Source organism: Rhincodon typus, chromosome 4, assembly GCF_021869965.1.
Source record: "Rhincodon typus isolate 14 chromosome 4, sRhiTyp1.1, whole genome shotgun sequence".
NCBI classification, from domain to species: Eukaryota; Metazoa; Chordata; class Chondrichthyes; order Orectolobiformes; family Rhincodontidae; genus Rhincodon; species Rhincodon typus.
This window is the reverse complement of record NC_063335.1, coordinates 30,229,496-30,241,664: the sequence shown is the minus strand read 5'-3', so window position 1 is coordinate 30,241,664 and position 12,169 is coordinate 30,229,496. Positions and strand designations below refer to the sequence as shown.

General features: G+C 42.4%; 2 protein-coding genes across 4 annotated transcripts in view; one reads left to right on the top strand and one right to left on the bottom strand.

The window, feature by feature from the left end:
* The window catches only part of armc1 (armadillo repeat containing 1), an 18,650-nt gene extending 10,193 nt beyond the window's left edge, over positions 1–8,457 (bottom strand). For both annotated transcript variants that reach the window (XR_007261969.1, XM_020524775.2), the window contains exons 1-3: positions 8,232–8,457; positions 6,292–6,503; positions 179–270 (exon numbers count right to left, since the gene is read on the bottom strand). Coding sequence is in view for 1 of the 2 variants with exons in the window: in XM_020524775.2 (XP_020380364.1) it covers positions 179–270; positions 6,292–6,453 (254 nt within the window). In the remaining variant the exon portion in view is untranslated. The remainder of the gene's footprint in view (positions 1–178; positions 271–6,291; positions 6,504–8,231) is intronic.
* A 52-nt stretch (positions 8,458–8,509) lies between these two features.
* The window catches only part of mtfr1 (mitochondrial fission regulator 1), a 29,095-nt gene continuing 25,435 nt past the window's right edge, over positions 8,510–12,169 (top strand). Inside the window, exon 1 of one of the 2 annotated variants that reach the window (XM_048596038.1) lies at positions 8,510–8,590. The gene's annotated coding sequence lies outside the window, so the exon portion shown is untranslated. Of the gene's footprint in view, positions 8,659–12,169 lie in introns of both variants that reach the window. The other variant, XM_048596037.1, reaches the window with a different exon arrangement.

Below are 12,169 nucleotides of genomic sequence, written 5' to 3'. Positions count from 1 at the left end.
CCCCCCCCCCCCCCCATTATGCCATCCCCGATCTTTTATGTGAACACAGAAATGAGATCTTCCATGGCATAATGAAAAGGCCTGTTTAGAAGAATATCCAAGAATGGAACCTTTGCTATAAAAAAGGAAAGACATTGCAGTTCTCAGATTTAGAATTAATCCAGTAATACAGCCTTACTTTTGGATCACATTTTGTAAACTCAGCATCATGCCCAGTTCAGTTTTCATTTTCTCTCTGCTGGAACGGCATTCTGCCAGATAGCGCAAAGCCTAAGATGCAGAGGGGGAAAATAACACAGCTGAATTAGTTATCAACGCCAACAGGAAAATCATTTACAATAACAACTGATGAAACCAATTAAGATAGGTGGAGAATGCAAATGAGACTTTTCTGTATAACTTTACTCCCTTAGTAGCATTACTATAAAGCTCATTACAATTGCAATCATACTGTAATCACGGTTTTGAATGTAGCAGTTTCCCATCTATCCTTCTTATCAGTTAAAACACTTATTTGGCTAATCTATACACCCACATGCAACAAGGGAGGAATATGGAAGTGTTCTTGGTAATAGGGTAATTAAAGCAATATGATGAAATTCAACTTGAAAATATGCCCGGATTCTGAAGTCAATTAAAGCAGCTGGGAAGTCACAACCTATAGCTGACAGACAAGACTGTAACATATTTCTCAAATGTTAGGAATTATTTATTACCAAGACAATGGATTTCTCTATGTTTCCATCAAATAAAACGAGCAGTCACACGGTCATAGGTATAAGCATGGAAGGCGGCGAATGAAAGCCAGTCATCTCATGATGGGTTCTTCTAACCCCGAAACTGAAACCCACAAACTATTAAAAACGTTGCCATTGTGGTACACCACCCACAGGATTTACAGCAAATATAATTGCAGGTTTCATATTTATACACCTTCTACACGAGGAGCAATTAAGGGGCAGGTCGGCTTATCAGCTAAATAACAGAATAGCACAAAACACAATTACATGTGAGCAATTCCATGGAAGATCTGGAATAAAGATTCCTACTTACTAATGCGGATTTTACAGTGATGCAAAGTTTGTTAGTCATTGTCATCATGTGACTTTTCTTTTGTGTTTTCTGCTTCAGTATATTTTAGCACTGTTGCCTTACAGTGCCAGGGATCTGGGTTCGAATCCATCCTCGGGTGACTGTGTAGAGTTTGCATGTTCTCCCCGTGTTTGCGTGGGTTTCCGATGGGTGTTCTGGTTTCTTCCCACAGTCCGAAGACGTGCAAGTTAGGTAGATTGGCTATGCTAAATTATCCACAGAGTTCAAGAATGTGTAGGTTAGGTGCATTAGCCATGGGAAATGTACGGTTACAGGGATAGGGTAGGGGTTTCGGTCTGGGTGGGATGCTCTTTGGAGGGTCAATGTGGACTTGTTGGGCCAAATGGCCTGTTTCCACACAATAGGACTTCTAGGATTCTACCCTTGTTCTTTGGTACCAATATTGTATACCTGCGGTGCACTAATGCTCCTAAGCATTGTGGAAAATTGTGCCCATTTCCAAGATAGATTGTTTCAAGCATTTTCATAGTCACACAGCATGGAAAGAGATCCTTCAGTCCAACATGTCCATGCCAACCATGATCCCACTAAATTAATCCCACTTGCCTGCGTTTTGTCCCTGTACCTCAAAACCTTTCCAATCCTTATACAAATATGCTCCCTAGTTTTGAACACCCCCATCCTAGGGAAATGACTCTTACTATTCATTTTATATGTGCTGCTCATGATGTTATAAAACTCAATACGATGACCCCTCAACTTCCCAAGCTCCACTGAGAAAAACTCTCAGTCTATCCAGTCTGTTTTTATAAATCAAACCCTCCATTCCTAGCAACATCCTGGTAAATCTTTTCTGAACCCTCTCCAATTTAATAATATCCTTCTGATGGCAGGGCGACCAGAACAGCACACAGTACTCCAGAAGTGGCCTCACCAACGCCCTGTACAACCTCAACATGACATTTCAACTCCTATCTTCAAAGGTCTGAATTGTGAAATATTTCAAATTGTCAGAATTGTTAACCATTTTGCTAATGAAATGGAATTCACTGTTTTGCTACACGTTTGTTCTTTACTTGTCCTGATGTTGATTGGAAATTTGCAAGCATCTCTTCAGCGGTTTGTGGATTTATTGAGCTCTGTTTTAGTTTCTTTTGGCCCATTACTGGGCATTACCTTTGCATGTCACTATTCAGCCATGTTTGGATGAACCATTCTGAGAAAAATAGGATTAAATCATACCTATAGAATTCAGTGTAAAAAGATTGACAATACAAGCATGTTCTTACAAATGTGCCTCATTTTTATCGAATATGAATTCACCATTACCGTCCTAATTTTGGATTGGGATTCCTAAATACATTCAAGGCACTCAAAACTGCTGAGGCCTTTCTTTAAAATTGTAGGGTGGGCACAGGTGGTGGTGGTTGTGGGTAGGAAGTAAAGGGAAACAAGGGAAGTATCTGCTTCTTCATTAATATTCAAAAATTTCAGAAGTATAAAATAATTTACAGGTCCCTCATACTTGAACAAGCAGATTTCTTTGGCATGTTTTAAGTCATGGTTCCGAGTCAAGCAAAATCACTCTGCCATTCTGATTCTTTACGTCAAAACAATGCAATCTTAATCACAGCCATACTATGCTGGTGCTGTGCTTTCTCCTGCTCAACTGAACATGGAAGAAATTGCCAGTCCACCCCTCATTCAATACAGATGCTGCTCATCAGCGCTCTTAACTTTGTTTCTCCTAACAGGCTTTGGTCAACAGGATACAGTGCCATTCTATTCCCCTGTCATTAGTCACATAAGCTAGTTAGTAATAGGTACACAAAGTATGTCTATATGATATGATTTTGAATATTTCCTCTGTGTCTGATAAAATACAATTATTTTAAAGCAAAATCTTTCTGCTAGGCAATCCTAGAAGTTCTATAATTTAAAGCTGCAAAGCATCTCATTCCCATCACTGTCTTAAACCTCCCGTCCTGAGACTGTGATTACTCACCCAAGATGCAGCAGGCAGGGGAAACAGCCACTTAACACAATACCATACCAAACCCTTCATAAAAGGTTATATTTCAAGACATCACCTTTCATTCTTTAAAGCTCTAGAGCATACTATGCGGGTGCATAACAATCTGGTACAACAACTGCACTGCCCAGGACTGTAAGAAACCACAGAATGTTGTGTGCACAGCCTAGGCCATCATGGAAACCAACCTCCCATCCAAGGATGCCATTTACACTTGTCATTGCCGAGGAAAGGCTGCAAACATCAAAGACCCCTCCCACCCTGGCAATGTTCTCCTACAACCTCTTCCATCGGGCAGAAAATACAGAAATTTGAACACAAGTACCAGCAGTTTCAAGAACAGCTTCTTCCCTGCCGTTATTACACCAATGAATGGCCTAACTTTAAATAATGCTGATCTTGCTGATGTTGATCTTGCCTCGCGTTTGCCCTGTGTGGCGTAACCTGTATGCCTTACTCTGTTCAAGTTTTTTTCACCCAATGATCTGTAATTCGTTGCTTATTATGATCTGCCTGTATCGCTCGCCAACAAAGCTTTTCACTGTACTTATGTACACATGACAATAAACCAAATTAAAATCAAGCACTGGCCTGTTCTATTCAATCTCTCTTCATTGAACAACCCTCTAAAATTGTTTGCTGTTTCCTTTGCTGAGATTCAAATGATTCATGTCCAAGAACACCGCAATCAACAAAAATGCCAGAAGTTGACCAAGCTGTTAGGAAAAAACAATGTTATTTGACTTTACAAATAGAGACACAGACTAATCAAGGAAATTAAGGCAAGCATTTATAAACAAACACTGGTTAGGCTTTCAATAGATCGTGTTTAATTTTGGGTATCACTCTCCTTAGAGCAGACAATTAAGGACTTACCAACTGCAAAATCACACCTCTTGTTTTTTTTTCTGGATTTGCCAGCATTGGCTGGTAGAGTACAGTCTGTACTGCTTAACATTACTGACTGTACTAATTTTGCACTAACCACTAATTAAAGGAAAACAGATCATTTACACTTGCTTGAAGCAACATACATTATGCAGGGACTCATTCCTTGCAAAAATGAATGTGTTCGAGCCTTGCGCTTTTTATGTAACCGGAATGTTAGAAAGGATTTGGTTCCCAGTTGCCTTCTCTATGGCAACGGCACAGCCAGAGATGACTTTCCAAATAATCAGAACTCTTTTTTTCCAGTACAAATTGTTGCGATCATTTAAAATTTGGGATACTTGCAATTGACCTGATGGGTGTAAGATGAAACACTTTGGTAATATCTCTCTATTTTAGTAAATATTCAAGTTCAATAATTGTTACAATTGCAAATTTTTGCAGGAATTACAACAGAGAAGAGTGAGCTGATATTTACTGAATCTAACAGATAACCCAGCTATTAACTTGTGACTCAAAGAACAAGAACAATGAATAATACAGCACAGGAACAGGCCCTTCAGCCCTCCAAAGCCTGCGCTACCACACTTTGCTCTTCCGTATTAAAACTGCCTTCACTTACAGGATCCGTATCCCTCTATTCCCTACCTTTTCATGTATTCGTCCAGGTGCTTCTTGAATGCTGCTATTGTGTCTGCTTCCACCACCTCCAGCAGCGTGTTCTAGGCACTCACTACACTATGTGAAAATCTTGCCTCACACATCTTTTAAACATCACCCCCTCACCCATCACACCTTGAACCTGTGTCCCCAAGTAATTGACCCCTCCACCCTGGGAAAAAGCTTCATACTCTCCAATCTATGCATACCACTCACAATCTCATAAACTTCTATTAGGTCACCCCTCAACCTCCTGCATTCTAGTGAAAACAAACTCAGTCTATCCAACCTTTCATCATAGTCAAAATCCCCCATACTAGGCAACACCCTAGTAAACGTTTTCTGATCCCTCTCCAAAGCTTCCACACCCTTCTGGTGGTGTGGCGACCAGAACTTTATGCAATATTCCGAGCATGGCCTAACTAAAGTTCTATAAAGTTGCAGCATAACTTGCCTATCCTTATATTCAATGCCCCTTCCAATGAAGGCAAACATGCCATAAGCCTTTTTTTACTACCTGTGCTGCCACCTTCAGTGATCAGTGGACCTGCCCGCCCATATCCCTCTAGATATCAATATTCCTAAGGGTTCTGCCATTCACTATATAAATTTCCAACTGTACTTGACCTTCCAAAATGCATCACCTCACATTTGTCCAGATTAAACTTCATCTGCCATTTTTCTACCCATGCCTCCAATTGATCTATAATCCTACTGTATCCTCTGACAATTCTCCTCATTTTACACAATCCACCAATCTTTGCATTGGCCGCAAACTTACTAATTAGACCAGCTATGTTTTTGTCCAAATCATTTATGCAGATCACGAACAGCAGAGGTCCCAGCACGGATTCTTGTGGAACACCACTAGTCAAAGCCTGCCATTCCGAAAAGCATCCTTCCACCACCACTCTCTGTCTCCTTTGACTAAGCCAGTTCTCTTTCCATCTTGCCAGTTCACCCTGATATGATTTGATACCTTTTGTACCAGTCTGCTTGAGGGACCTTGTCAAAGGCTTTACTGAAGTCCATGTAGACAACAATCGCTTTTCCTCAAATCATCTTCGTCAACTCCTCAAAAAACTTGATCAAGTTAGTGAGGCACGATCTCCCCCACATAAAACAATGCTGTTTATCGCTAATGAGTCCATTTGCTTCTAAATGTGAATAGATCTTGTCCCCAAGAATCTTTTCCAATAATTTCCCTACCACTGATGTGAGACTCACAGGCCTATAATTTCCAGGATTATCCCTGCTACCCTTCTTAAACAATGGGACAATATTGGCTATTCTCCAGTCCTCTGTATCCTGTTTTGTTACAGGTGAGGTCCCAAAGATTTCTGTCATTGCTCCAGCAATTTGTTATATTGCTTCCCTCAATAACCAGGGTAGATCCCATCAAGATCCGGGACTTACCTATCTTAATACTTTTTGAGACTCATTTCAGAATAATGCAAAGTGACAAAACGCAACAATCCCATTTGAGTTTTTTTCCCCCCACTTGTGCCAATAAAGCTCTTAAGTAACCAAAGTTGTAAATCAACTATAAACATGTATACATACAGTGATATAGACAAGATCTTTGGGTAAATGCTGAATTTGTATCAATAGTCAATTCTAAAAACAGGGCTACATTGAGCAGATAAGTTAACACTTACCAATAGTGCAGAGTAAACAACTTGAGGATTTGAGTGGTCTAGGAACAGGATTAACCCAGGCAGACATCCCTGATCCTGAACAATTGCTCGCCTGTTTAAGGGGTCAGATGCTAAATCTTGCAGCTGGTTTACTACTGCTAGGGCATCAGGCTCCCCACTCATTGTGCCACCATCCACTATGCCATATGTTTTAAGCAATTTTCAAGAATTCCCTGCAAAATAAGTACACATTAGGCCAATGACAAATGAAATACATAAATAACATTTAGTTAAATTTGAGCAATAATTTCCAAATTACACATATTCAATATTCAGTTAAACTTAATTTAAGCTATCAATGTAGACAACACTGTCTGATTGATCATGTAGCAGTGTTTTGCATGTTAGTGAACATTTAAGTAAATTCATTCACGAACAACGAGATAACAAAATGCAAGTGCCATTTCATACGTTTTCAAAAGAATTAAACCCAAGTGAAGCTACAGGATTCACACAACAACACCACACCAAAACTAGAAAATAACCATTGCAGTACCTAGAGCCCAAATAAAGTCACCACAGTCTTACCAGACAATAAGGCTACTTTCTTATCACAGAAATACGACTGGAGGCAAGTTAACCTGAGGGTCACCATGCCTCAGGCAAGGGGAAAGAGGTTGAGAAAGTGAATCCTTCATGGACCTCAAGCAGTGCATGAATTGAATCCATCCTGTTGGTTTTACTCTGCATTGCAAACCAACCATCCAGCTAAATGAGCTGACCGACTCCCTATAAGTCTAAGTGATCACTTGTTTAAAAAAAAAACCACAGCTGAAGCACCAGAGATCAAGAGCAGTTACTTCAGTATAGAGTCATACAGTGTGAAACAGACCCTTCAGTTCAACCAGTCCACTAAACTAGTCCCACCTGCCTGTGTTTGGCCCATATCCCTCCAAACCTTTCGTATCCAAAACTTATCCAAATGTCTTTTAAATACTGTAACTGTACCTGTATCCACGACTTTTTCTGACAGTTCATTCCACACAAAAAGCACTCTGTGTAAAAAAAAGTTGCCCCTCAGGTCCTTTTGAAACTTTCTCCTCTCAGCTTTAAAATTTCTGAAGAAGGGTCCCAACCCGAAATGTCAACTTTCCTACTCCTCTGATGCTGCCTGGCCTGCTGTGTTCCTCCAGCTCCACACTGTTATCTCTGACTCCAGCATCAGCAGTTCTTACTATCTCTTAAAAATATGTCCCCTAGTTTTGAAGTCCCCCATCCTCAGGAAAAGACCCTTGTCATTCACCTTATAAATGCTCCTCATGATTTTATAAACCTCAATAAGGTCACCACTCAACCTTACATGTTTTATCAAAATGGATTATGTCAAAGTGGAGTGAAACTAACTGCTGACAGGCCTTCTTCTGTGATGTAATGTTCTCATTCTAGTGCCATATCCAAGGTCATGGGGTTCATGGAAAAATGGTAAGATCATCAAAGCCTTGCGTATCCTATGCAATACAAAACCGGACTTATGCATTGTAAACCAGCAGCAGTGAATCAAAGACTATAACACACACGTAAATCGCAAAAGAAAAAAAAAATCAAAACCCGTTGGCTCAAGCATTCCTATCGATACCAAAAACAGAAATTGCTGGGAGAAACTCAGCAGGACAGGCACCATCTGTAGTGCGAGAAAACAGTTAATGATTCGAGTCCAGTTTTATATTGCTGCCGAAAAATTACATTAAACGGAGAGAGGTGAGATTCTAAGCACATCTAAGTGCCGGCCTGAATTCCAGAAAAATTTTTAAAAATGCCGGCTAAAACAAGACGGTGTGTAAATGAAATGAAAACCCTGATGAGCACGAGGGAGGGTAACGGGGGGGCCGGCGAGGGAGAGTTTAAATGTGGGAGCTCAGAGGCCGCCCGGGCCCCGGTGCCGAGCACAGGCCTTCGCCTACCTTGTTATTCCCGCCCGCTCACCACTTTGTCTGACTCCTCAACAATAACCCCGCGCCTATCGATCACTCGCCCACAAGCTCCATGCGCTATAAACCGACACAAGGCCTCAGTGAGACATGAGCGATGGCCGCTTTCCACCGACACAAGCCGGAGCTGTCCGCTCGACACTCTCTCTCCTGTCCCCGTTCCTAACCCTGCACCCACTCAAACCCCACCACCTCATTGGCTCACATCCACTCGCACGGCACAGCCTATCGCACGGCGTCTTATTGCCCCACCCCCCCCCTCCCCGCAGCCGGCAACCTTGCCGGTTTGGATTTGAACGTGCCGCCGTTTATTTTAATTTTTAGAAGAAGCTGTGAGTAATAGTGAAGTAAAGCCGTGCTGATTGTTAAACACACGCCATTATACGGGGCTGGGATTGTGGTAAATATTTACCGCGCGACGGCGGCGGTTAGGGCCGCACCGGAAATGGGTGTCCGCGCGCTCTTTCGGAACACGGACCCAAGGGCGGCTACAGAGCGGGCCGGGACCGGAGGAGAGCGGGCAGGGCAGAGGCCGGAGGATGGGGGCCACAGAGCGGGCAGCGGACAGGGGACAGGGCAGAGGGTGGGGGCCACAGAGCGGACAGGGCAGAGGGTTGGGGCCACAGAGCGGGCAGCGGACAGGGCAGAGGGTGGGGGACACAGAGCGGACAGGGCAGGGGCCGGAGGGTGGGGGCAGAGCGGGTAGGGACCCAAGGGCGGGTACAGAGGGGGCGGGGCTGGAGCCGGAGAGCGGAGCGGCCCTGGGAGGGAGGTGGGGAAGACCGGACCAGACTGGGCTGTAGCGGGAGGAGAGGATCTGAGCGGACCGGAGAATATCTCATTGACACCGGGGTCTGCCAGTAACCAGTGAGAGCTAAGCCTGTTTACTGTAGGGGTTTACTCGCATTGACACAGCTTCCAGGCCGGGCTGCGTGACTCTGACCCAGTGATTCATTCAATCATGTGAAACCTTGTGCACATTGTTCTCTGTGGCGAGAAAAGGTGGCTCTGTTATTTCTGTACATTGGATTTTTTTTTGATATCTGAACGATCAATCACATTATCCAGGAATTCAGGGGAACCCCGTATCTACAAGATTCTAAAAATGCTTTTCTAAAATTGCATTGTGTACCGATTGTGTCAAATAAACGTTATTGCACGCGCCGCTTGTCAACACGAATTCGCATCTCGCTATTTGCTTGTACTGCAATGAAACCAACATTGATAGTCGCATTTAGTAATTATTATTGCTTCAAGTGTCTGGAATGCTATTCGGCTGGGATTGAGCATATTGGTGCCTCCGTTATATCACTGACAAAAGAAACCAAGTAATGGGTGTGAGGTGCATCATTAGGCAAATCGACTTCCAAAATTTATGAATTCTCTACTAACAGCACCTTTATGTTCACTAAGGGATTTGGATTCATGTTAATTTTTTGTTTAATTTTTCTGTTGCTGAATACTTTGAGGAGATTAATAATTTATACCAGATACTGAAGTAAAACTTCATTAAGCCTCCAATGTGGAACATAACCCTTTGAAAATGGCTGGAAGAAATTGAATGTCATGCTGATTTGCATCTGGTTGCTTATATAGCTAGCTGTAATATACCTTTTATTGTTTGGATTGCATGACTGAGGGTTCATTGTGTTCGTTGTTCTTTGGTTCTCTGAATTCTGAGGTGATCATCATCACTTACAAATCTTCATGCTGGCTAGCCCTAAGTATGACGTTTATAATTGTGTCCAGACCAGTCTAGAACTCATTCTGAACATTCAACAGTGTTAAAAAGGGATAAGTATATAACATAAACAGCAGACATTGAAAACCATGAGCTTAAACTTTAAAAAGCAAAGCTATCTTAATATGCAAATACAGATTTTAAAGATGTAAAGTATTATAGAATACCTTTTGTGAACATTGAATGCTAGGATGGTTTCATACTGAGCTTTTTTAATTCACTCATGGACTGTAGGTGTTGCTGCCTACTCCAATGTTTATTGCCCATCTGTAGTTGTCCTTTGGATGGTGGTGAGTGCATTCTTGAACTGCTGGAACCTGTTTGGCCTAGGTAAATCCACAATGCTGTTAGGGACTTAGCTCCAGGATTTTAACCTAATGACATTGAAAGAGTGGCGATTTTTTTTTTTTTCAAATGAGTGGCTTGGAGGGGAACTTGCAGGTGGTGGTGTTCTCATGTATCTGCTGCCCTTTCCTTCTAGCTGGTGGTGGTCATGGGTTTGGAAGGTGCAGTCTGGGGAGTGTTAGTGAAGTGCTACTGAATGTTGGTAGTGGAGGAAGTGTATGTTTGTGAATGTGATGCTAATCAAGTATGCAGCTTTGTCCTGGATCATGTCAAGCTGCTTGAGTGTTATTGGAGATGTACTTGTCCAGGCAGGTGGAGACTATTTCATCAAACCCCTTATTTGAGCCTTGTTGATGTTGGACAAGCTTTGAGGAGTCAGTTTCTCACTGCTGGATTCCTAGCTACTGACCTTTTCTTGCAGACATAGTAACTATTTGGCTAGCCTAGTTTAGTGTCTGGTCAATGGAATGCCCCCTATTGGGACTTTCAATAATGATAATATTGACTGTCAAGGCAAAATAGTTAGATTCACTCTTGCTAGCGATGGTCTTGGCATGGCATTTATGTGGTGCAAATGTTATTTGTCAGCCCAGACCTGGATAATGTCCAGGTCTTGCTGCATTTAGACATGGACTGCTGCAGTGTCTGGAGAGTCAAGAACATTGCAATCATCAGCAAACATTCCAACCTCTGTCTTTATGATGGAGGGAAGGCTGCTGATAAAGCAGCTGAAGATGTTTGAGTCTCGGACTCTCTCCTGACAAGCTCCTGTGGAGATGTCCAAGAGTAAGGTGCTTCACTTCTAACAACCGAAATCATCTCCCTTTGTGTCAGATACAGCACTAACCAGTTTTCTCTAATTTTCATTGACACCAGTCTTGCTAAGCTGCTTGATGTCACAATTGATTTAATGTGGTCTTGGCGTTAAGGTCAGTTGTTGTTGCCTCTGCTCTGGATTTCAGCTATATTATCCATGTCTGAACTAGACCTCTGAAGAGGTCAGGAGCTGAATGACCCAGGTAGAACCCAAAATAAGCATCTGTTTGTAGGTTATTACTAAGCAAAGTGCTGCCTCATGGCACTGTTGATGACGCTCTCCGTCACTTTTCCGATGGTCGAGAGTAGACTGATGGGACAGTAATTGACTGGGTTGGATTTGTCTTGCTTGTGCATAGGACATACCTCGGCAACTTACCACATTGTTGGATAGGTGCCAATTTTATGTGTGTGCTGGATCAGCTCTGTTAGGGGCTGAGCTTTGCTTTAATCTCATTTTGTTTCAATGTACTGAATATAATGCCAATACCATAACTCCACAAATGAACAACCAAATTACTTCTTGAAAAGTAAGGTTTAGCACCATTGAAGCAGTTTAGCTTTCTGTGGTGTTAATAGGGAGTTAAGGACCAAAGCAGCACCATTTTACAAGGATGTTACCGAAGCAATGCAGTACCTTCAGATAGACTTTTTTACTCAACTGCTGTTGGCTTATATAGTATCTCTAAGGTTTTGGAGTAGATTTGTAGCTCGGCCTGTGGATGTTGTAGTTAGTTGGCTTGCCAAGCTGGTTCGTTGTTGTTCCGCAGTCGTTTCATTACCCTGCTGGGTAACATCATCAGTGCAACCTCCAACGAAGCCCCATTGTGTTTTCTTGCCTGGTTTTTAAACTCTGGAGTCTGTTGAGCTGGATTACCTCCCTTCCGGTTTTCCTTCACAATGGAGTGTATATGGGGTCAGGTTCTATGTGTTTGATGGCTTTGTTCGTGGAGTACCAGGCTTCTAGGAACTCCCGTGTCTGTCTCTGCTTTGCTTGTTCCAGGATCTT